At 43.9% G+C, this 24,576-nt stretch overlaps 1 protein-coding gene across 1 annotated transcript; it reads left to right on the top strand.

Moving 5' to 3' along the window:
* The first annotated feature begins 726 nt into the window (after window positions 1-726).
* CCNF (cyclin F) lies at window positions 727-24,185 on the top strand. Its single transcript, XM_026704182.2, has 17 exons — window positions 727-867; window positions 4,754-4,908; window positions 5,165-5,271; window positions 6,520-6,587; window positions 7,354-7,547; window positions 8,698-8,748; window positions 9,839-9,943; window positions 10,060-10,137; window positions 11,913-12,064; window positions 12,912-13,076; window positions 14,900-15,023; window positions 16,150-16,330; window positions 16,698-16,785; window positions 17,554-17,653; window positions 18,198-18,322; window positions 20,103-20,272; window positions 21,804-24,185. Exons 1-17 carry the CDS (start codon window positions 855-857, stop codon window positions 22,226-22,228), a joined length of 2,301 nt encoding a protein of 766 aa, XP_026559967.1. The 5' UTR covers window positions 727-854; the 3' UTR covers window positions 22,229-24,185.
* Window positions 24,186-24,576: the final 391 nt, after the last annotated feature.

Raw genomic sequence — 24,576 nt, forward strand, 5'->3', positions numbered from 1 at the left:
AATTTGAAAGCTCCTCCAGCACAGTGCCCTAAACACATCACAATCACACTAGAGTATTTAAAAATTAAAATAATTATAATAATAATAGAACTAAATCACAAATGCAGTTTGTTTAGATTTTTTTGCTATTGTTCTCTGCTTTTGCATTGTTTATTTGACTCTTTTGGGGGGGGGCAATATATATTTATATTTAAATTTAAATTTACATGCTGCCCCTCTCTCTTAGAGGCGGGTTACATTGTATGGATAACCTTTAAAAGAAAAAAAAAAGAATGAAAAAGTCTGGGCTAAAGCACCGGGTGCGAATCCAAGCTGGTAATCCCGCTCCCTCCAGGGGCATGGCAACGGGGATCGGGAAACCCATCCTCCGTTTCTTTCCATGGGACCCACGAAACTACACCGGTAAATTTCCGCGGGCGGCTTCTGCGCCTGCGCTTTAACGCCGCCTCCGCGCGCGCGGGATTCGAATCCTTCTCCTTTTCCCCAGAGCGAGAGAGCATTTTTTTTTCCCGCTCGCCCCGCCCCTCGCCCCGCCCTCCGTCCAATCCGCGGCTCTTGCTAGGTTTAAAAAAGAGAGAGCGCGAGGTGACCGGCTCTTAAAAAAAAAAGAAAGAAAGAAAAGAAAAGGGGGCGTGGTTCTAACTCGGCCCGCCCGCTCTCAAGCGATTGGCTAGTTCGCGAGCCTCCGAAGGTTTCAGAGCGGTAGGCAGCTTTAGTAAAGGGGGAGGAGCCTTCGCTGAGCTCCGCCCCCCGGCAGGCTCGGCGCTCACTGCGAACTAGCTGCTTGGCGCCGCGGCGGCCGTTCTGCGAACGCTGCCCGGGGGAGGCGAGAGTTCACCGGCCGGCTGGCAAGGATGAAAGCGGGCGGTGAGCGGTCTCCGCGGGTCCCCTGTTTGCAAAAGCCTGGGAGTTGCCCGTAGAGCTTGGGGAGGGGGATGTACCCTGTATTAAACCTTTACTTTGGTGGTGGTGGTGGTGGGGGTTCAAGCTTTGCTCCCATTGCTGGAAGGTCCTACACGGGTGTGACTCATCCCCACGACCGGGAGTTGCTCGTTAAGCTTGGGGAGGGGGATGTACCCCATATCAAACCTCTATTTTGGGGGGGGGGTCTTCATTGAAGGGGAGGGGTTCAAGCTTTGCTCACGCTGCTGGGATGTCCTACTCGGGAGTGACTCATTCCCACGACCGTTCATCCCCGGGGGACCGGTGGTTTAGCCCCATTCCACCCTGCTTTTTTTTGGAGAGGGGAGCCCCGCCTGGGTGCGCGGGGGAATGCAAGGCAGGGGGCTGGACTAGATGACCTCCAAGGTCCCTTCCAACGCATCTGTTAATCTATCACTTCATCCCCTCCTCCCTCAAATGGGTGCACCGTCTTCCCTCTTCCTTTTTTTTTTTTTAATACCCCCGTGCAATCGTCGGAAAGCCTAATCCGGGCACGGGAGGGTAACGTGGGAACGGAGCCCCAAAGCTAGGTCGCAAGGCAAAACCGGGCTGGGAGAAATGGGATTCTGCTTAGGAAAAGGTCCTCCTTTTTCCCTCCCCCAATGTCGATGGAGACCCTTTTCATTCTCCAGCAGCCCGTCAACTGGACAAACCCGCCGTCCCGAGGCAGAGGCGCCACCGGATGTCTTTGCAAAAAAAAAAAAGTTGGTTTAAAGTTGAGCTTCTCGTGGCTTGTTAGAACTTTTCCAACTTGGGCTAGCTTGCTTTTAAACCCACTTTTTTCTTTTGGTAATGGTTTAGCCACCTTGCTGGAGTCGAACTGGTTTATTGATTCGTATTTTTTAAAATTTTATATATATATATACAGGAATATATATATATTATATATATATAATTTTTTAAAACCTCAACGGGGAGGACGTCCGTAGTTTTGGGCGGGTCGATTTAAAAAGTGAGCCGAGCCTATAAGAAGATCAGAGCTGGCTTGTCAGCGGAGGGGATTGGCTTAAAGCTTCTGCATGGGCTCCATAAGACCATAATACAAGATTTTTTCTTTTTTACAATAGGAATTGCCTTTGGGGTATATATATATATTTTCCTCCCCCCTTGTACCAAAAGGACAGGTAGCTCATAAGTCCGGGTTTTTCATGGATTCAGAGCAAAATTTGATATGGGGAAAAAAGATTCAAAGTCTTTGAAAGGAACATAGTTATGTTTGTTTGTTTTTTCATGTATGGTGAAACCAGAACTCACTTTGATTAGAAGTTTTCAAAGAAAGAAATACAATTGTGTCTATTTTAAAGCAGCTTCCAGCTTTTCAAAGAGTCTTAACTGCTGGCTTCAAAGCTGTGCCATGAGGTTTCTCACCCAGTAGAATTTTGCTGTTTTTCTCTCTTTTTGTAAAGAGAAATGGATTTTGGGAGGAAAGAATAAATAGATTTTCTTGTTTTGACTTTCCTAAACATGTTTGAATCCAAGCATTCCTCCCCACCCCCCAAGATGAGTTACTCTAATGCAATCTGAATAGACGCACACCTCAGATAAATTGTGGGTTTAATTCCAGACTACCCCAATAAAGAGAATATAGAGTCACATGATCTTTTTTTGTTTCCCTGTGAGTGTAAAATTTATGTTTACACTATAATCTATGAAAGTGTGCCATGGCATCACGTCTTGAGGAAAACGTCAATGTACAGGCCTTAATTAAAAGTCCTTTCTTGCTTTAAAATATTAATTTTAAAGTTATTTAAAGTTAGTTAGCTACTACTAAATAATAGTAAATACTAATTACTAAATATAGGTAGTCCTTGAGTTGCAATCACAATGGAGCCCAACGTTTCTGCTGGTGAGACAGTTAAGTGATTTTTGCCCCCATTTTACGATTTGTCTTGCCACCGTTCTTAAATGAATCGCTGCAGTTAGTTACACAGTTGTTTAGTGAATCCGGCTTCCCTGTTGACTTTGCTTGTCAGGAGGTCACAAAAAGTGATCACGTGACCGCAGGAGACACTGCAGTGGTCATAAATATGAGTCACTTGTCAAGCATCTGGATTTTGATCACATGACCATGGGGATGCTTGCAATGGTCATAACTAACTTTTTTTCAGTACTGTTTTAACTCTGGTAACTAAAGGAAGTACTGAGCCATGGTGGCTTAGTAGTTAGAATGCAGTATTGCAGGCTAATTCTGCTGACTGTCAGCAGTTCGAATCTCAACAGGCTCAAGGTTGACTCAAGCTTTCCTTTCGAGGTCGGTAAAACGAAGACCCAAATTATTGAGGGCAAGATTCTAGCTCTAAACCGCTTGGAGAGGGATATAAAGCACCGTGAAGCGGTATATAAGTCTAAGTGCTACTGCTATTGTAAGTCAAGGACTACCTGTATGTAATTCTTATTAAAATGGATCCAAAAGGCACCAGGCTGGAAAGCGGGAGATCTTGAGTTCAAGTCCTGCCTTACGCATGAAAACTGGCTGGCTGGCTGTGGGCCAGTCAGTCTCTTCTCAGCCCAGCTCACATTACAGAGTTGTTCTGGGGGAAATAGGAAGAGGAAAGGACGTTATGTATGTTTGCTGACTTTTGAGTTATTGTAAAAAAATATAGCAAAGGCAGGAATACAAATGAATAAAATTGCCAACTTTGCCCATTTGAAAATGAGCTGAAATGTGGCGATCCTCTTTAGAAACAATTTGCTATTGCGCAATCTGGGGAGATCCCATAATTAGCAAAAAGTAGCTTTTCAACAATGGTTTAAGGAGTCTTATGACATCGCCATGTCTCCTGCAGCTTCCTGGAGTCTTGCTAAAATTCCAAGACAGATCATTTTACAAAGGGTGGGTCAGGTTTGCTAGATAGCTTCTAGCCTAAGAGATCCAGGTGATCCGTCTGATTACCTGCATGAGCAGGGAAAGAATTTGAAAGGTTAGGATTCCCAGTTTATAAATCCTGACATATGATAATGTTTCTGTAAGTCAAAGAAATGGGTCAAACGTTTGCATCTTTGCTCAAAAGAAAAGTCACACTGAATATTGTAGAGCTTTCTTTCAAATAAACAGGCACAGGATTTTTATGAGAGTAGGTCCGTTGTGGGAATTGGTGTAGTTTCTAGAAGAAACTCAAGACCTGGCAATGTCATTTGGCTTGGGAGTTCTACTGCTTCCACATCAGTTCCTATCGGAGAAGAGCAGGCAGAGCTGTGGACGGAGTTAAGCAAGTCATTAGCCAAGAGTCATTATGTAGCCACAAACATTCCAACTCCCAAAGTCCGTTGACCCTCATCTGGCACCAATTTAATATTAAACTTTAGTTGACTAGTTTCTTGTTTTTGCCCTTGAGCAATAAATCTTCTGAACTGCACCTTAGTAGATGGCCCTGATTCTTTCATAGTTCCTCTCATTTTATGTCAGGATTCCGGCAGTTACCCCCATTTAAATCATGAGTCTCGAGCCAAACTTCAAAAATTTCAAAAGGATTTATTGGGAGTTAACACGTCCGGCGCTGCCTGGGTGTAGCCCAACTCTGAGACACATCATTCATTGTCACCCTTGACCCTGGTTTTCCCCCCACCCCCGGGTGTATCCTAATTCATATTCTCCAATGGGACACATCCAGAGCCAAGAGCCATCAATCATACTCTCCAGTTAGAATTTTGCAGGGCAGAAACTTCAGTCACCTACTTACTATCTCTGAAAACATCGATGGAATGCACTTTCGGTTTGCAAGCTGCTGCACTGCTCCCCACTCCCTTTCTGTTGGCAACTCTTAAAAGACCATGGAAATACTTTATGAGTTGACAGCTGGCTTTTTTGCAGTTACCCACTGCCGATGTTCCCGGTGCTTCTCGGTGCCTTCCAAGAGAAGGGTGAAGAAGAGACCCCGTATCCTGACCCTACTGTCCCTTCCAGAAGATATTCTCTTCCATGTTCTCAAAGGTCTTCCAATAGAAGACATCCTTTCCCTCCGAGCTGTAAGTCCCAAACTTGTTTATTTTCATTTTGCACTTTCCGCATAAGGTGTTCTTGCGGAATAGTTAGTCCTACATTAAGACCCGCCATTGAGGCCAAAACGGTTGCTTGCGCCAACAATCCATTGATGCAAACAGAAGAACTTGTCCTTCCAGTCTCGCAGAATTGTTTTCCAGCGTATTCCACCTGGTTGAATGTTAATTGCCCTTAACTGAGGTTTCCCTGGCTATTATGGTCTGCTTCTTCGCTCTCTTCCAGGTGCATTCTCATCTTAAGTATCTTATAGATAACCACACCTGCATTTGGGCCTGTGCAAGCTTTCAGGAAGAGTGGCCGTCTCCGAGAAACTTGAAAATCTTTGAAAGGTAACTTTTTAAATACTTCACCTTTTTCTCAACCAACCCTAAAACCCGACTTTTTATTCAATATATCACTATCCTAAGAAGACATATTCTTGGTCAGCATTGCTGTTTTCTGTTTATTTATTCTGAAACTTGCCCAAGTCCCAAACTCATTCCATTTCCTCATCTTGTATTCTATATTAGTCAATGCTTCTTTTTCGTTTTTTTGTTTTCTTATCTTTCCTCACTTCTCCTTTCCCTCCCCGCTGTTTCCCTTATTTACTTTGCATTTTGTATTTTATATTCCTTTACAACTCAATAGAAATGTTAACTTGAAAGGTAACTTCTTAGAACTTGGGAAATCATCAGCTATATTGCGCTATGCAAGAAGAGTTATTAAGTGACCGATTGTAGAGGTTATCACGGTGGGCAGAACAGTGAGTTTTAGTGCAAAAAAGTCTTCAATCTTTCCAATTTTCACCATCTCCCAGGGTAACTGAGAGATTCTCTTAGGGTTCCTGCATAAACAGAGGGATGGAATCCAGATCACGTGAAGTGTTAATATCACTTTATAATACCTTGGTAAGGCCACACTTGGAATTCTGCATTCAGTTTTGGTTGCCACGATGTAAAAAAAGAAGTTGAGACTCTAGAAAGAGCGCAGAGAAAAGCAACAAAGATGATTAGGGGACTGGAGGCTAAAAACATACGAAGAACGGTTGCAGGAACTGGGTATGTCTAGTCTAATGAAAAGAAGAACTAGGGTAACATGATAGCAGTGTCCTAATATCTCAAGGGGCTGCCCCAAAGAAGAGGGAGTCAAGCTATTCTCCAAAGCTCCTGAAGGCAAGAGAAGAAGAAATGGGTGGAAACTAATCAAGGAGAGAAGCAACTTAGAACTAAGGAGAAATTTCCTGACAGCTAGAAAAATTAATCAGTGGAACAACTTGCCTCTAGAAGTTGTGAATGCTCCAACACTGGGCGTTTTAAAGAAGAGACCGGACAACCATTTACCTGAAATGTTTTAGGGTTTCCTGCCTAAGCCAGGGGTTGGACTAGAAGACCTCTAAAGTCCCTTCCAACTCTGTTATTCTATTCTAATGATGGTTTCTTCAAGAGGGGATGTTGGGTGACCTGCCAAATGCTAAAACCATTAAGGGGAGAATAAAACCCAGATTTGTTTTACAACTTCCCTGTATTTCGCTGAGCTCTGAATTCCTGCAAATAATGAGTCTGCTTTTCGGTTTCCTGCCCCCTCTTGTGTTTATTCAGGGCTGCAGAAAAGGGTAACTTTGAAGCTGCTGTTAAACTTGGAATAGCCTACCTCTACAATGAAGGCCGTAAGTGTGTGTGCACCTCACTTTGGAGACAGTTGTTCTGGCCCCGCCAGGTTCAGCCAGGCCCAGTGTTGCTTGACACAGGGACCTTGGTTGTGTCAAATAAGTTGACACGTAGATGTACACATTTGAAAAAGAAGCCCTCTGTTCAATCACCATCCTTCCCTCCCTCTCCTTTCCTTCCTCTTCCTTTCTTTCCCTCCTTTCTGCTTCTTTCTCCTTCCTTCCTTTCCTTTTCTCCTTTCCTTCTTCCCTCCCTCCCTTTTCTTCCATCCATCCTGGCTCTCAGCAAATCTTTTTTCCTTCCTTCCCTTTCCTTCCCTTCCCAGTTCTCATCAAATCCTTCCTTTCTTCCCTTCCTTCCATCCATCATGGTTCTCACCAAATCTTTCTTTTTCCTTCCTTCCTTCCTTCCTTCCTTCCTTCCTTCCTTCCTTCCTTCCTTCCTTCCTTCCTTCCTGGTTCTCATCAAATCTTTCTTTTTTCCTTCCTTCCTCTCTCTCTCTCTCTCTCTCTCTCTCTCTCTCTCTCTCTCTCTCTCTTTCTTTCTTTCTTTCTTTCTTTCTTTCTGGAGAACGCCTGTCTTGCCAGACCTCCTGGGGTGGGCAGAAAACACTGGGAACAGATGGGCCCTTCTGTACGGGGTCTCTTGCCCCTTACGCTACAGCAGAGCCACGAGCATGGAACTTAGCTGGTAGTTGAAATTTCATCCTGCCTCCAAGGTTCATCATCTCTTCTCTCTCTCTCTCTCTCTCTCTCTTTTTTTAAGCATCCGTTTCCGATGAAGGCCGTGCGGAAGTGAATGGGCTCAAGGCATCCCACTTTTTCAGCCTGGCCGAGTGCTTGAACGTCTCCACCGTGCCTTTTGTCTGGCTGTTCATACGGCCCCCCTGGTCTCTGGGTGGGAGCTGTTGCAAAGCCGTGGTCTACGAGAGCCTCCGAAGAGAGTGTCAGCAGCGAAAAGTAAAGCACCTTGGTCCTGTGTCTTTCGAGCCTTGATTTGCAGAGCCTGCAGTTGCCCAGATTCATCGTCTTTGAATGACCCATAATCCCTTGTGGGGTGAAATCTGGGCAACTGAATGGAGTTGTGTATTTACTGGCCAGGTGCCCTTCCTGTCACCAATGCGGAGTTTTGTCAGCAGATATTCATTCTCAGTGTGCCCAGAGAGAGAAATATCTGCCTCTACCTAGGGTTGAACTCGCAGCCTCCTGATTTTGATTCATGGTTGCCCAGAACGGGCACAGTAATTTGCATTCAGGGAAGCTAACATGAATGTACCAGCCACACAGTGCAAATCCTGAAAAAAACCTTTGACTTGCTTTAATTTTCTAGTCCTTACTTATTTCAGGAGATAGACTGATAGATTTTTTTGAGTGGTGTGGTGGCCTAGACATGGTGTTCTCGCCTCACAATCAGGCTGTGAATTTGACCCTAGGTAGAGGCAGATATTTCTCTCTCTGGGCACACTGAGAATGAATATCTGCTGACAAAACTCTGTATTGGTGACGGGAAGGGCATCTGGCCAGTAAATACACAGCTCCATTCAGTTGCCCAGATTTCACCCGACAAGGGATTATGGGGTCGTTAAAAGAGGAGAAGGATGGACCGATAGATTTTTGCTATGCCAAAGGAGCTACGAGTATATTTTCTAAAGCTGATAAAAATCTAAATCGGTGTCAGGCGCAAACAGCCATGAAGAGTTCAATTAGCTGGTTTATTGCTTAAGTCTATAAACAGGAATCTTCTCAGACTGACCAGGTAAGACTAGATAAGGTTCAGCAGCATTCAAGGGGGGAGTTAGGTTTCACTCTTTTGTGCCCACATAGGGATTCCAGCCTAAGTCCCCATTTGACTCAACCAGTCTCTCTGCAATAATCAGGATTTTTAAATTTTTCAGGCCCCTGAACAGTGGCAACATATATATTGAACTATAATGGGCGGGTTCATTTACGTGACTGTTCTCAGATTAATTTGCAATAATAATGAAAAAGAACCTATCTTTTCAAGTGCAAGAGAAAAAAGCATAAGACAATTCTGAAAATGTTGATTTCTAGTTTCTCTTTATACTAAATGTGTCCTTCACCCACCCATTCCACTTTGATCTTTCTCTAGACTCGAGGATCGATTTTGTACTGTTTGGCAAAAGTTTTGAGTCTTTTTGAGGTAAGGACCGTTTTATTGTCCACTCCATCAGCATGTGTTGGAAGTATCTTTTGAATTCTGATGCTCTGAATGATAACTAACGAAGCAAGTTGCTTCTTGAAAGCAACCATCATTGGGCAGCAAATTTGGCCGTAAGTGCGAAGCGGTTGCTAAGTTGAAAATCACATGAATGTGACAGCTTTTGTGTTTCTTACTCCCCTGACTTTTCAAATGCCTACTCCAGCACTGGGATAATTAACAGGAGAGTTCATCTCTATTTAAGTTCGTTGGAGAGGAAGGGATTACAAGAAAGTAAATAAGGACACCGTGAGGAATACACATCCAAAGGAATGTGCTAGCCCCAGCAGCTGTGAGCACACTATGCAAAACATTCCCCTTTGTTTACCGGCTTACTCTCTTGTAATCCCTTCCACTCCACACTCTACACTCTGCTGGGTGGGCTGGGGAAGATAAAAAGAGGTTATGTTTTCAGCTTCATTATAATATCCTATATTCCTGTTCCCAAGATCCCTATAGATGACATTGTTTAATCAAAGGGGACCAGAATGTGTCAGCCTCCTACAATCAGATCCGCCAGACAGATTGTGACGGTTTTACGATGCTGAGTTGCTGCGGTGTTTTTATTTTTGGGGTTTAATGGTCACATGGTGCTCAATGGCTAAGACGCTGAGCTTGTCGATCAGAAAGGTCGTCAGTTCGGTGGTTCGAATCCCTAGCGCCGCGTAACGGAGTGAGCTCCCGTTACTTGTCGAAAGCATGTTAAAAATGCAAGTAGAAAAATAGGGACCCCCTTGGTGGGAAGGTCACAGCGTTCCGTGCACCTTCGGCGTTTAGTCCTGCCGGCCACGTGACCACGGAGACGTCTTCGGACAACGCTGGCTCTTCTTCGGCTTTGTAACGGAGATGAGCACCGCCCCCTAGAGCCGGAAGCCATTAGCACATATGTGTGAAGGGAACCTTTACTTTTGCCTATATGAACTTGGCAGCTATATGTACCTTGAAATTTCAAACAAAATAAAATCCAGGACTGCTGACACTTTTGCATCCAGGACTGTTCAAAGAGAATTGCATTGTTTCCCCCTTTTATTAGGATGAAGAGAAGAGGAAAGAAGCCCTGGAGATGTTTGATGACTCCTCAAAGCAAGGCTGCTTGCACAGCTCTTACCTCTTGTGGGAAAATAATAAAAAAAACGCGGTGAGTTCACAACTTCTGGTGTAAGAGGCTGCAACGCGAAGGGGCTTCCGGGAAGAATTCCTTGGTCCCCTGCGAGGATAGAGAGAAGGTGTGATGACTTCATTCCTTTCTTACAGATGTCAGATCCTGGTCGATACCTTCAGAGCCTCAGACAACTCAGGGACTACGCAGCCAAAGGGTCTTGGGAAGCTCAGGTATGGTCATAGCTCCTGGATCTAAAGTTTCCCACTTTGTAAAGGTATGTGAGCATGGCTTCAGGGGATGAAGAGGAGAGATGCTGTCCATGAAACAATCGGAGAAAAGAGGCAGGAGCCCCCCGCCCCCAATGGCTTTAGGGTAGAGGAAGAAACTTAGGAAGGACCTGCCCTAATTGCTCGAATGGTTAAACGTGACTTTGAGGGGTGAGGGAAAGAGAGGTTGCCTAGGCAACAATCAGATAACAGAGGCAGGAGCCTTCAGTCACCCCCATGGGTGGAGGGAAAAAAAAACTTGGGAAGTCTAAGCTGTTAAAAGTGATGGTGGGAATTTTGTACTTTCAGACTTGCAAGATTCTGTTCATGTAGCTTTACAGTTAAGTAGAATTGGCTTATCTGGTTGTGTTTCCTGTCTGGTTTAACTGGCAAGGCTGACATTAATCTTGCATGTCTGAAGGTACCAATCTCCCACCATCCCCTTTTAACAGCCTGATCCACTAGGGTGGATGCTCTTTAATTTTCTTTCTCTGGGTGTTAAGTCACCGAGGCTCCCCTCTTATCAATCCCTAGGCAGGAGCTCTTTTCTACCAAGGCCTTCAAACTTGACAGCTTTAAGACTTGTGGACTTCAACTCCCAGAATTCCTCCTCCAGTCATGTTACTTCAGGAATTCTGGGAGTTGAAGTCCACAAGTCTTAAACTTGCCAAGTTTGAAAACCCTTGATCAAGGCCATTCTCACATACCATTGCAATTTGGATGGATGAATTTTGCATGCTTCTGCGCCTTCCTGGGTTTCTTCTGAATGGCAACGCTCTGCATGTATACTCAGTGCCGTTCCCAGAGCAGAAATCTTTTCCTACCCTTATGGCTAAGAGCTTTTTGATCCACAAAGGTTGATGGACCTAAGTCAATGAACAGGAATCACAAGCCGTTGGCTTGGCTTGGTCCCTGCTGCACAGCCAGGTTGATTTCCCAAGAAAAGATGTATCTTGCTCACTGGTGAGCCTGCCACTGAGAGAAGAGCCAAAACAGTTTCACTGCTTGGAATTTGGCCCCCATCAGCTGCAACTAGGTGCCAGACAGTGATGTCATCTCTAAATCTCCCCCCGGTGTTGAGGGTTCAGTCACCGAATAGCAATAGAGTTATATCCCGCTTCACAGTGCTTTCCACCCTTCTCTAAGCATTTTACAGTCAGCCTCTTGCCCCCCCAACAGTTTGGCTCCTCATTTTACCCACCTTGGAAGGAGAGAAGGCTGAGTCAACCTTGAACTGGTCAGGATCGAACTGTAGAGTCAACCTGCAATACAGCGTTCTAACCACTATGCCACTGCGGCTCTTTTGAAGAGCAACTAATTTGAATATTCCTTGAAATCTTGGCATCCCCAGGGAAAAAAAGTCTTCCTCCTAACTGAACAGTGAGTCTTTCCTTTGTTGCCCATCACAGCTGAGCTTTGCATTGTTGGCTGGTTGTTAAGTTGTGCCTACTCTTCACAACTTGCATGGACCGTAGCATGCCAGGGCTTCCACTGTCTCAGCGGAGTTTGCCCAAATTCACGTTCCTTGCGTCAAGGACATCATCTCACCATCTCATCCTCTGCCATCCCCTTCTCCCTTCCTCCTTCCATCTTTCCCAATGTCAGGGTCTTTGCCAAGAAGTCCTCTCTTCTCGTTAGGTGGCTGAAGTATTTGAGCTTCGGGTTCTGTCCTCCAGGGTTGATTCCCTTCAAGCTGAGCGCCGTTGTCTTAACTTGAGTTGCTTTTCTACCTTGTGCAGATCACTCTTGCCAAAGCTTGCGGGAACAGAAACCAACTAGGGCTGGAAAGCAAGATGTCGGTCGAGGCGGTCTCCCAGTTTTTCCAGGCCTCGGTTCCTCTGAGCAAGCAGAGCATTTTCACTGTCCAGAAGGGTATGAATGAGACAATGAGGTAAAGACGCCCATCCTGCTGTTTTTGTCATTTATTTATTCAATTTATATGCCATCCGTCTCACCGCTGAGTGACCCTGGGCAGCTTAATTAGCTGGGCCAGCAGGAATAAAACCATTTTACAAAACTGAGTTGTTTTTTAACTTGGAATTTTAATCTCTCATCGGGGGCAGGAAAACACCATTTATTAATTGCTGCTGGGTTACAGGTTGCTCCTGAAACAGTCTGGGGCTCAAAAGTCGGTTTTGAAAGGGTTGAGATGTCACATAATTTAGCAACCTCACCCGGCTTCTGTCGGTTTTTAAAAGCATTAGGCTGAATGTGGCTTGGGGGGTGGTTTCAATGTGTATTCCTTAAAGCATCCTCAAACACCATGTGGCCACTCATCGTGCTAAAAACCTGCAAGAAATGGTCTTGCGCTCCATTGCTAAATGGTGAAAATGCTTCAAGTATCAATTTGGATTTGCTAAAACTGATTTTTTTAGGGAAATGGTTTAGAGTTTTCTGACACAATAAAGTTAATGTGGATTTTTAAAAAAATCATTACGTGCAAGTGCCATACAGGTAGACCTCGGTTACAACCATTTGTTTAGCTACTGACAAGGATGAATTTCTTAGCATCTATTAAAAAGAAGGTGACAAGTAGCTAATTTTAGTTTCTTCAGTCATTCCTCTTTCTTTGTTTTTAAACTTCTGTTTATTTGCTTTGGAAGAAATCTTAAAAATATTTTTTTTTTTGTAAAAAGGAGAATGACTGATGAAAGAGGCACTCTGGGATAACTGATACTCATCTGACAGCAAAGATGAATTTCTAATTGCTTTTGTTTTATGTTGTTTTATTCTTTTAGATACATTTTGGTTGATTGGCTGGTAGAAGTGGCCACCATGAAAGATTTCTCCAGCCTCTGCCTTCACATGACCATTGGCTGCGTGGATCGGTACTTGAAACTGAGACCCGTGCCCCGGGCTCGGCTGCAGCTTTTAGGAATTGCATGCATGGTTATTTGTACCCGGTAAGCCCTGTAGCTCTTGGAGGTGCTAGGGGTGGCTTGGCCTGGTCTTACCAATTCTTGTTTAGGGGGGATTGCAACGGTTTCTGAATGCTATGGTGCAAGAGCCCCTGCATTTTGCTGCATTAGTGGAAAACACAAGGACTCGGGAACAGAACAAAGTAGAACAGAGAAGAGAGTAGAATAGAATATGGAGCAGAATAGAATAGAATAGAATAGAATAGAATAGAATAGAATAGAATAGAATAGAATAGAATACAGAGTACAGTAGAGTAAAATATGGAATAGAGTAGAGTAGAGAAGAGTAGAGTAGAGTAGAGTAGAGTAGAGTAGAGTAGAATATGGAGTGGAATGGAATAGAATAGAATAGAATACGGAGTAGAATAGTCTGTAGAGTAGAGTAGAATACGGAATAGAATAGAATAGAATTCTTTATTGGCCAAGTGTGATTGGACACACAAGGAATTTGTCTCGGTGCATAAGCTCTCTGTATGTAAAAGATATAAGTGATGATCATAGTCATTATAAATATATTTCATCATGTGATTTACATTCATTATGTAATAGAGATGGAGAGATGGAGAGGAGATGTAGTGGTCTCAAGGTTATCCCAAAGGTGCTTTTTCCAAAAAGCGATGGAGAATTTAGAATAGAATAAGCGGGAAGGGACCTTGGAGGTCTTATAGTCCAGCCCTTTGCTCAAGCAGGAGAACCTGTCCTATACCATTTTAGATAAGTGACTGTCTGGACTCTTCTTAAAAACATCCAGTGATTGAGCGCTCACAATTTCTGGAGGCGTTTCCGTGTTTTCACTTCTCATCTAAGAAGCTTCTTCAGAACTGTTTTGAAGAAGCTCCTTGGATGAGAAGCAAAACATTTTCAAAGAAAAAGCCAAGAAAATCCAGTTGCCTTTTGGAGCAAGCACCTTTGGGACAAGATGGTATATGTGAAAGACCTTGGGGGACTGGAGAAAGATGCTGCCAAGAGAATAGTTAGATAAGAGACAACCTAACCCACAATTGTATGACGGCTGAGGTAAGAACTCAGAAGACACCCTCCCTAGTTTCTTGGGCTCCAAAGGAGATGGGAGGATTGTACTTTAAGACTTGCAAGGTCCTATCCATGTTAGGGACTCAGTGGCCTAGATGCTGAGCTTGTCGATCAGAAAGGTCTGCAGTTCGGCGGTTCGAATCCCTAGCATGGCGTAACGGAGTGAGCTCCCGTTACTTGTCCCAGCTTCTGCCAGCCTGCTAGAAGTTTGAAAGCACATTAAAAAAGCAAATAGAAAATTAGGGACCACTTTGGTGGGAAGGTAACAGCGTTCTGTGCACCTTTGGTGTTTAACCATGCCAGCCACCTGACCACGGAGACGTCTTCGGACAGTGTTGGCTCTTTGGCTTTGTAACGGAGATGAGCACCGCCCCCTAAAGCCGGAAACGACTAGCACGGATGTGCGAGGGGAACCTTTTCCTTTATCCATGTTAGTTTTGCAATAAAGCAGAATAAACTCATCTGCTTGTGATTCATATCTGATTTAGCCTGCGAGGCTGACAGTAGGTATCCAAAAGATAATTGCTGTGTTTTGCTGCAAATTCAGGCACCCTTCGAGGCCCTGTCAGATACTGCTTGAGCACATACCCTGGAGTTAGTTCTGCTGAGATTTGTTTGTTTCTTTTAATTCCTCTCAGCTTCTGCCCTTTAAAAAAAATCACACGAAGCCTTGGTGATTTAGCTGCTTCTGGAAGGGGGAATATTAGTAAGAAACGGGGCCTCCGCTGTTTCTCCCGTGGTTTGGCCTTTTCATGCAATTCTCTCTTGCGTTGCAGCTTCGTGAGCAAAGAGATTCTGACGATTCGCGAAGCGGTTTGGTTAACAGACAACACGTACAAGTACGAAGACCTCGTGAGGATGATGGGGGAAGTCATCTCTGCCCTGGAAGGCAGGATAAAGGTAAACTTGTATGGAGAGGATGGACTTGGCCTTAAGCATTGGGATTCTAAGTCGAGGGCTACCTGTTCAATTGTTCCTGATAGCAATGTTAGAAGTGATGTGCTTGGAGCACATTTTGGACAATGAATGTGATCACTTTATTGCTGCATGAAAAAATATTGAACAAATCCCGTTCCTTTGAATGTTCCCAATGCTGCTTGATTCTGCTGTGACTTTCTCAGCTAGATTCAAAATTTAAACCTTATGTTTTCCTCCTTCCTTCCATCCTCTATTCCTTCCTTCCTTCTATCCATGTCCTTCTATCCCTCCCTCCCTTCTTTCCTCCCTCCCTCCCTCTATTCATCTCCTTCCTTCTATCTGTGTCCTTCTAACCCTCCCTCCTTTCCTTCCTCCCTTCCTCTATTAATCTGCTTCTATCCCTTCCTTTCTCTATTCATCTCCTTCCTTCTATCCATGTCCTTCTTCTATCCCTCCCTCCCTCCCTTCCTTCCTTCCTTCCTTCCTCCATTCATCTCCTTCCTTCTATCCCTCCCTCCTCTCCTTCCTCCCTTCCTCTATTAATCTGCTTCTATCCCTTCCTTCCTCCATTCATCTCCTTCCTTCTATCCCTCCCCTCCTTCCTTCCTCCCTCCCTTCCTTCCTCTATTCTTCTTCCTTCCTTCTTTCCTTCCTTCCTGTAGTTGTTTGATTTATAAGAAACTATGGAGATTCTCAGTCATCCAGGCCATGGTTTTCCCAAAGGAGCTTTTTTCCAGAGGCAACTGGACTTTCTGTTTTTTTTCCCGATGTTTCACTTCTCATCCGATGAGCGTCTTCCAAGAAAAAATCAGAAAGTCCAGTTGCCTCTGGAAAAAAGGCTCCTTTGGGACAAATAACCCAGAAGCAGCCACAAACTGGTGTTCATGCGTTTTGACTTTGAAACATATCGCACAACTGTGGGCTAGAAATTTAAGAAGCTGGTAGGGACCGGAAGTCTTAAAAAGAACCAAATATATTTAAACATTTAAAATAAATATAACAGCTAAGCCTCAGAAGACGTCATCTGGAGACTTATCTTGCCCAGGTTAGGAACATATTTGACTTCTTGTTTTCTTTTTCTTTTATATGTTTAAAAAAAAACCCACAGATTCCTACTATTGTTGACTATAAGGAAGTGCTACTGAATGTCGTCTCGCTGGAAAGAAGGACAGCATCCCTATACAGCTTCATCTGTGAACTTTCCCTGCTAAACACCGGGCTTTGCTGCTATTCCCCAGCCCGTTTGTCTGCAGCAGCCTTGTTGTTAGCAAAAGTGTTGCACAGACAAGGTGAGTTCCAATTTGAACAAAGCTGGCAACTGACTCATATCTATGACGGTTGCATTCTCCCGGGGTTATGACATCACCTTTGGAGATCTCCTGACTTTCAATGGGGGAAGCCAGATTCGTTTTGACAACCCCGCAAGCCACTTAGCTTCACCACCTTGACAAGAGGTCGTGAAATGGAGCACAGTTCACTTTAGGGTTGCCTCGCTTAGCGGCAGAAAGGTGGAGCTCAATTGTGGTCACAGGTCGAGGGCTGCTTATCTTCCCGAGCTGAGATAAAAGTTAAGCTTAAGTTGTGCAGAAGATTTTTTTTTTAAAAAAAATTAGCAATATTGATAGGGTTTCTTTTTTTCATTTGTCTTCTCTCCAGCTCATCCTTGGACTAGCCAGTTGACGGAAAATACAGGATTTTCTCTGGAAGAACTAGTTCCCTGTGTGCTGAGTCTCCACAAGAAATGGTAAGCCTTCGAAATACAAGGAGGAAGAGAAAAAGGAAGAAAATGGGGGCACTAACTTCCAACCCTTCCTAGCACAGTATAAGATACACACTCCAACCACAACTTTTTTTACAGCTTTTACACATTTAATACATAACCAGCCATTTCTATAACACTAAATCTTTCACCAAAATCAGGTTCATATTTTATTTTTTTTGCACAAGCACAAATTCTAGAAGCGATATCCAAAAATAACGTATTTTCCCTCCCTTTCTGTTGACAACTCTAAAAAGACCACAGAAATATTTTATGAGCTGACACCTATTTTCTATGTTCCACTAATCTATTTGCTATTTCTGGCTTTCATATTTTTTGTCTCTAGCCATCGATAAAATAGTTCCCATGTCTTACAATATTCAGTTTGCTCCTCTTTAATTGCAAGTGTTAAATCTTCATTTCTGCACATTCTAGTGTTTTTCTAATCACATTTTCCTCAGTAGGCATCTCTTCGCTTTTCCAATTTTGAGCAAACACAATTCTAGCTCCAGTTAATACACGAATAATCAAATATACCCAAATATAATAGCTGATCTTGATGTGGGTTCCTCCTGTTGGCAGAACCACAAAGGGGAGCGTATTGGGCAGAAAATGATCGCCCCATTACTTGGGAAGCTGTAGTCAAACTTAGCTAGAGATTCCAGGCCAGAGAAAATTAAGGTATTCTGATACTCGTGACTGTTTTGGAGATTCATGGAGATGATTCCCTGATTATTATTTTTTTCTTCCTAGCTTCCATGAAGATGCTCCCAAAGATTATAGGCAGGTTTCCCTGATTGCTGTGAAGCAACGGTTTGAGGATAAGCGCTACGAAGAAATTGGAAAAGAAGAGGTAGGCTAAATAAAGAATCAAGTAAGGATTTGTTTTTTTCCACTGTTTTAAACATTTCTTTAAAGATTGTCATCTTAATAATATATGTGATGACCCGAAGGGGCGTGGCGCAAAGGCAACACAGTCAGATCATCAGTAGGAGTCCCTTTATAAACTCCCAACTTTGCCCCCAATGTCCTGGTTACCTTCTGGGCTGGAGAAAAACTCCTAGGAACGGCCTTTAGCTGCACAGAATCAAATCGAAAATGTGGTCAACAAAAACTATAAATATAAGTCCAGTCAAGGCAAAAGGAGGCAATTAGTCCGGCAGGGCACAGGTTCACCATCATGGAACTAGACTCTTGGCTACAAGCTTGAGCAATAAATCCGAATTGCAACTAAGTGCGATCCTGGTTCTTCGCATCTGACTAACGGAGCAGTTGAAGAATCAAGTGGGTGGGTTTTTCGGGTTGGTTGGTAGAAGAAACGGCCAAATATCTGGCAGTGAGCAGCTTGGATGCCAGGATGAACGCAGTCTCCCACCTCCGTTGACCTGTTCCTCTAGGTGATGAGCTACAGCCAGCTCTGCTCGCTGCTTGGAGTGAAACAGGAAGACCCGGAGCCTGGATCTTCGTACGTGAACGCGGTGGAGACCTTCCTCACTTCCCCATCCGGAAAACGTTCCAAGAGGCAAGTTCGATACTTGGGTTCCGGTTGAATTGGCAGGGAGAGGGACCCTGCAGGGACAAGGAGGATTATGATCTCCCAACTCCAAATGGGAATGGTTGCTTTGGGCCAAGCTGGTGGTCCTTAGGAGGTCTCCAAGGAGGAGAAAGATTGGACTGTAGGAAAACCACAGTGTCGGGGCTCTGATAATTTCCCCCCATTCAAATCATGAGTCTCTAGCCACATCTCTCAGAGTTAAAAAAATAATAATTTATTAGGAATGAACATGTCGGCGTTTCCTGGGTGCAGCCAACTCTGAGACACTTCATTCATTTCACCCTTGACCGTGGTCTTCCCCCCACCTCCTGGATGTATATTCTCCAATGGGACACATCCATAGCCAAGAGTCATCAATCATGCTCTCCAATCATAATCTTGCAGGCCAACAGCTTCGGCTTCCTAGCAATTATCTGAAGCATTTAAGGAATGCACTACTCTTCCCACTCCCTTTCTTCTGTCAACTCTAAAAGACCAGAAAAATATTTTTTTGAGTTGACACACAGCTTCTGTTGTCCCTAGAGATTCTCAGTCATCCAGGTCAAGGTTGCTCCAAAGGTGCCTCTTGAAAAAGCACCTAAGGGACACGGGTTCTATTGCTTTAAAAAAAATGCGGAATGGCTTTGAAGACAGCAGAAGTCAATGGGTGGAACATTCTTTGACATCTCCCAGCTTTTCGTAGAAGGAAGAAGGGGTAGCATTTGCAAGATTTCTTGACTTTGCAGGCCCCAAAACCAGTCAAACTTTTGATTTCCATCTCTGTGTAATAACGGGATTCTAAGTTCTGCTTCCAAATTTGTTTTTACAAGCATTTTTTGCTGTAATTCAGGATTACTCGCCTTCTCAAGGGAAAACCTAGTCCGTGTGGCCAATGGGGAGAGAGAGACGGTTGGGGAAATGTCTAGGTGACCTCATGGTTTCCCTTTCCCTTAGCATGTTTCCCAAAGCTTACAGTGGCGTAGTGCAGGGATTCCTTCCAGGTCTCTCCGACACCTGGATTTCCGTTTAACATCTGGCTGACTTGGCTGTTTTCCTCTGCACAGTGCAAATGAAATCATCTTCGATTCTATTGCAAGACGAAGCATAAAAGCTCTTTGTATGTGAACAGGCAGCTGTTCGTTCATCCCAATCTCCCTTCTCAGTAATTGTGCTGCTGCTTTTATGATAGGGAAAAGCACAGGCAGTTCTTTGCAGCTCAGGCTGATTAAGATAATTGCAGATAAATTGTATTTTTATAGTGTTTTATTCCCTCTCTCTTTCTCTCCCTCCCCCCCCTCTCTCTGTCTGTCTTTCTATCTATCTATCTATCTATCTATCTATCTCAAGGGTCTTCAAACTTGGCAAGTTTTAAGACTTCTGGACTTCAACTCCCAGAATTCCTGTGCTAATATGACTGGAGGAGGAATTCTGGGAGTTGAAGTCCACAAGTCTTAAAGCTGTCAAGTTTGAAGACCTTGCTATAGCCCCTAGATTGTTAAAGAAAAAAACCCAGTTATATTCCAGGTCACAGGATGGGGTGGACATAAAAATAAATCATGATGGAGCTACAGTCATGCTATGCAAGCCTCAACTCCTTTATACATGCCTTTGCATGATCTGATTGCAATGGCCATCTTGACTGTTCTCATGTGTGCCTAAAAGCACCAGGCCTCAACCACCCTTGGCCTATATCTGGAGGTGTAGAATCTCATCCTTGGCTCAGGACTTCTGACAAAGAGAGTCATTCATGGTGGTGTTCCCTTCACAGGAGAAGAGAAGACAGCATCCAGGAGGACCGGGGTAGCTTTGTCACCACTCCCACGGCTGAATTGTCCACTCAGGAAGAAAGTCTTCTGGATAATTTTCTGGATTGGAGCTTGGATGCTTGTTCAGGATATGAAGGAGATCAAGAAAGTGAAGGCGAGAAGGAGGGAGATGGTAAGGTCCCTGTTTCTCTCTAAGGTTATCTCCATTGTAAAAAAATATATATGCAAGTTTCAGGATGTCTGTTGGTCTTGCTCTTCTGTGTCTGGATTTTAATTGCATTATGCAGCTTGGATACAGTTGTCTCTGGATTAAGAACAATTCCATCTTCAATTCAAATTTCTACTTATGTCAGAACTCGTACTTACAAACGGGCTGCCTATTGCCGGTAGTTCTCGACTCAGCAAGTGTTTGACTGGAGCAGGAAAAGTAGCAGAACCTGGGGGTGGAGTCAAAAGGGGGTTCAGCCTAGAATCTTTACGTAGCCACAAGTGAACTACGTCCAAATCTCCTTGAAGTGCCATTGGCCCTTATCTTAACTCCAGTCAGATGCTAATCGTTCATTGAGAAGATTCCTTTGCAATAGGCATGTAGAGCAATAAATCAGTGTAATTGGACCTTCACGTGGAGACCTGGCCTTCTAGGTCCGATACTGATGGTTGTGGTTCACTGATAGTTGAGTCAGAGGAGTTGGAGGGGGTATCTGGGTTGCCACTGGGGCCTGCAGAAGGCTCTGAGGAGCAGGAGGTCTCAGAGCCAGGTGCAGAGCAGGGCCCACCTACTCATGTTTAGGCGGAGAGGCAGCTGTTTTCAGGGCCTGAGCTGAGTGAGGGGGGACGAATAGCTGGGGCCTGTCCCAGATGTGTGTATGTGTAGAGAAGTGCAGAAAGGAGAGCAATGTAGGCCAGCTACCAGGAAAAGAAGGAGACTTTAAGTCCCTCCCTGGCTGAAATATAGGGAGGTGGGAGGCGCAGTTGTCGGAGACAACCATTTATGTTCCGGAAGAATTCCCTCCGGCGGATTCCTTGTCTGGATTTCCTACTTGGGTTGGTCAGGACTCTTGGTGTTGGGATTGAAGTGTCGCGCCAAGCTTCAAAAGAATCCAAAAGATTTATTAGGAGCAACATGTCAGCATTGACCCATTTGAAGCCAACTCTGACACATGTAATTTACAGTCACTTGTGACTCTGTTCCCCCCTCCCCCCTGGGTGTGTCAAAAAAAAAAATCAGATTCTCCAACGAAGCACACAGGGTGGGTGTCATCAATCGCATTCTCCAGTGAAGAATTTTCGAAGGCAGAAGATCCGGTAACCTAGGCTACAATTTTTGTAAGACAAGCGTGGAATGTACTTCTGGTTTTAATTGCCATACTGCTCCTTCAGTTTTTTTTTTCCCCCACCCCTGCTTATGGCAACTCGAAAACAGGCATAGGAATGCTTTACGAGTTGACATGAAGTGTTCATTGATGCTCTCTGCGGAAAACTCAAGAGACTGCTATGGCTTGCAAATCACCTAAGGATGTGTGCACCTGGAGCTTTGTCCGTGAATGCCGTGTATTCCTGCCTTTCTAAATAAAAAGGGATTTCTCCTCACGAGTAGGCTGTAGAGTGGGGCTCATGAAGGCTGGGTCAGAACACTGACCATCTTATTTTAAGAGTTTCTTCTTCTGTTTTTAAGAGTTTTCTCCTGTTTCCCTGTGGTATAGTTACAGCTCCTCCTGGAATTCTGGATGGAACTCTACCGCCTCAGGACCTGAAGAAGCCTTGCTGTTGCCAAGAATCCAGCGACGATGAGAGCCTTCCCCAAGGAGGATGTCGGTACATCTTCAAGGATTATGACCATCCCAACGAAGAGAGTGGGTTCACCATCACCCAAGCATCTCCTGGGGAAGCCAGCTCAGGCTATGCCTCTGTCAACAGCACCAGTCCTCCTACCGACGGCACATTTCTCAAAGCCAGCTTGGGGCAACCGCTGAGGCTGCTGAAGGATAAAATCGTACAGCTGCCTTCGCGCTCAGAATCTTGTTTACATTCCGCCAATGGCTGGTCGAGCAGGAGACAAGCCAAGCGGAAGAATGTAATGCCATACAGTGAAGAAGAGAAGAACCACTTAGGTTTCTTAAGCCTTTGAAAGCTGGAGGTTGTTGAAGCTTGAACCTTAGAGGCTGTTTCTCGGAACGTCAGAATCCTTCAAAGCAAAGAGCTAAATTGAGAGGTTGTTGTACCAAGTATCTTGGATGTTGTGGGTCATCACTCTCTAGGCTTCCCATGGTAGTTCCTGACTCCCTTAACACAACGGTCAGCTTTTCTTGAGGTTGCTACCATCTCTACATCCCAACACAGTAGCCAAATCAAAGGTGGCGGTGCTAAGACATGCAACGCAGAGGTCCTATTTTACATGGAAGACCGGCTTCTCCTCCAAGACCAAATCATAGTCTTTCCCAGGAGATGTTGGGTTTGCTTGTGGGCCAGATAAGGTTTACAAGTCAACCTTCCACATCGTATAGCTGAGTGGTTCACTCCGATCTAGCAATTCAGAAGCAATCCTCTGTGAATTTATTTCTTTTTCTCTTGCAACTTCTCCATGAAATGAAGGAGGCCAGATTACGCATACACACACACACACACACACACACAAATCCTTGGCCATCCTTTGAAATGTAAACATCTCATTGATGGATCTTGAGAGGGTGTGGAGCAGTGTTCTCTTAGCAGCTTGGAACTGTCTGGTCTTATTTTGGGAAAGGGGGGATACTACCTCATTTAAACTCTTCGTTATCTCAAATTGCTTTTTCTAATGTGACCCCCTTTTTCCAAGTTGGTGAGCTACTCTCTTGAGGGCAAAGAGGTTAGGAAGGATGGTCTGGATCAACATTTCTCAACCTCAGACATTTTAAAACGGGTGGACTTCAACTCCCAGAATGTTCCAGCAGGCTGGCTGGGGAGTTCTGGGAGTTGAAGTCCACCCGTTTTTAAAATGGCTGACGTTGAGAAACACTGCCCTGTAACTGGATTCTGCCATTTGTTGGAGAACATACGGCCATTGTTTACCAATATTTTTTCTATGTACATGATGATGTTTCCTGTCTTTCTATTCAAAATGATCGACGCAATTTGTGGACTAGTGTCATAAAGTTATTTAGCAAATGCATCCTGTCCCCTTTTGTTATCCTCTTTTTTAACCTTCTTTCCCAAATTTTCCTTTGTCATTGTGTTCTTTCTTTCTTTGCTTGCTCCTTAACTTTCTCTGATTTTACATGTTTCTTTCCTCCTAAAAATGCAAGTCCATGGCCACACAACTGTGATGACAACAGTGTTATGCGGAGCAAGGGGGAAGAAGGCTGTGTGATGTTGGTATGTTTGCTTATTCGTGTCAGAAGCATCACAATTAAAACAAGGCATACTATGCAACAGGAAATTTAAAATATATTAAAAAACAAAATTAAAACATGTACAAATTAGTCAAATTTTGCCCAGAAACTAGCAACATTGTGTTCTGTCACGTTGCCGTAAGGTCCTAAAGTATACACTGTTCAGGGCACAAATGGCAGGTAAACTTATGTGTTCGCATGTCATCACAATCGCAAAGAGCACAATCTTTGCGATTGTGAGCCCGTTGATGGAAATGATGCCCGCGTTGATCAATTTAATAGGGTAGAAATTTTGAAAAATAAAAAAATCCATTCTATGGAAGGTCCATTCTATGGAAGAGCCCACAGATTGTCAGATATGTAATGTGGTATTTTAAATGGGTTTGAATGACCTTGAAGAAACTAACCAGTTTCTTTTTGGATTGAATGATCACTGAAAAACAACCATCTTTACATGATCAGGAGACATTGAAATAATGGTTTTTGTTATTTGTTGTCATATTGTACAATCAGAGCCTAGAGAAAAAAATGTATTTTTTTTTCAATGAATTATGCCTCTATAAACCAAGATTTTTAAAAGGCTTATGTTTTTGAATGAATTTGAGGAATATTGGACCTGGTCAATGAGGGTTTTTTTTTTCAAAAAGAAAAGATTAATGTTAATGAAAGTTCATGTTGGCTAGTGATTTTTTTTATATAAAAACTAACTTTGTATACAAATGCCTGAGTCTTTATGAAGCATCACTTTGAAGTGTTTCAATATTTTAACAGGGTGGGTGAATTATAATCACAAAAGTTGTTTTAGCCTTGAAACCTGGAGCCAGAAAGTTCAGGTTAAGCTGGCATGCTTAACCATGCTCTGTGGTTCAATGATTTTGCTCTGTAGAGTGCTCCACTTATGGCCACTTGCATTTATGACGGCCAGAGAATGGGTGCTTTACCTCCTTGTAAAGCCGACATACAACCTTCAGCCTTTGTAAATGGTCTCACACACACACATCCCCGTGATCACCAGATTGCACATTGGGTGCTTGGTAACTGGTAATCGTTATGACTGCTGCATTCTGCAGTCGCGTGACTGATATTGCCACTTTCCAGTAAATCACCA

The sequence above is a fragment of the Pseudonaja textilis genome, chromosome 14 (assembly GCF_049901715.1).
Source record: "Pseudonaja textilis isolate UNSWEBS1 chromosome 14, rPseTex1.2, whole genome shotgun sequence".
NCBI classification, from domain to species: Eukaryota; Metazoa; Chordata; class Lepidosauria; order Squamata; family Elapidae; genus Pseudonaja; species Pseudonaja textilis.

What these genes read in the sequence shown, in the direction of transcription:
- CCNF (XM_026704182.2), top strand. An exon ending in ACATCCTTTCCCTCCGAGCT is followed by an intron (nt 4,909 to 5,164) that starts GTAAGTCCCAAA and finishes GCTCTCTTCCAG; the next exon opens with GTGCATTCTCATCTTAAGTA. An exon ending in CTGAGTCTCCACAAGAAATG is followed by an intron (nt 16,786 to 17,553) that starts GTAAGCCTTCGA and finishes TTTTCTTCCTAG; the next exon opens with CTTCCATGAAGATGCTCCCA.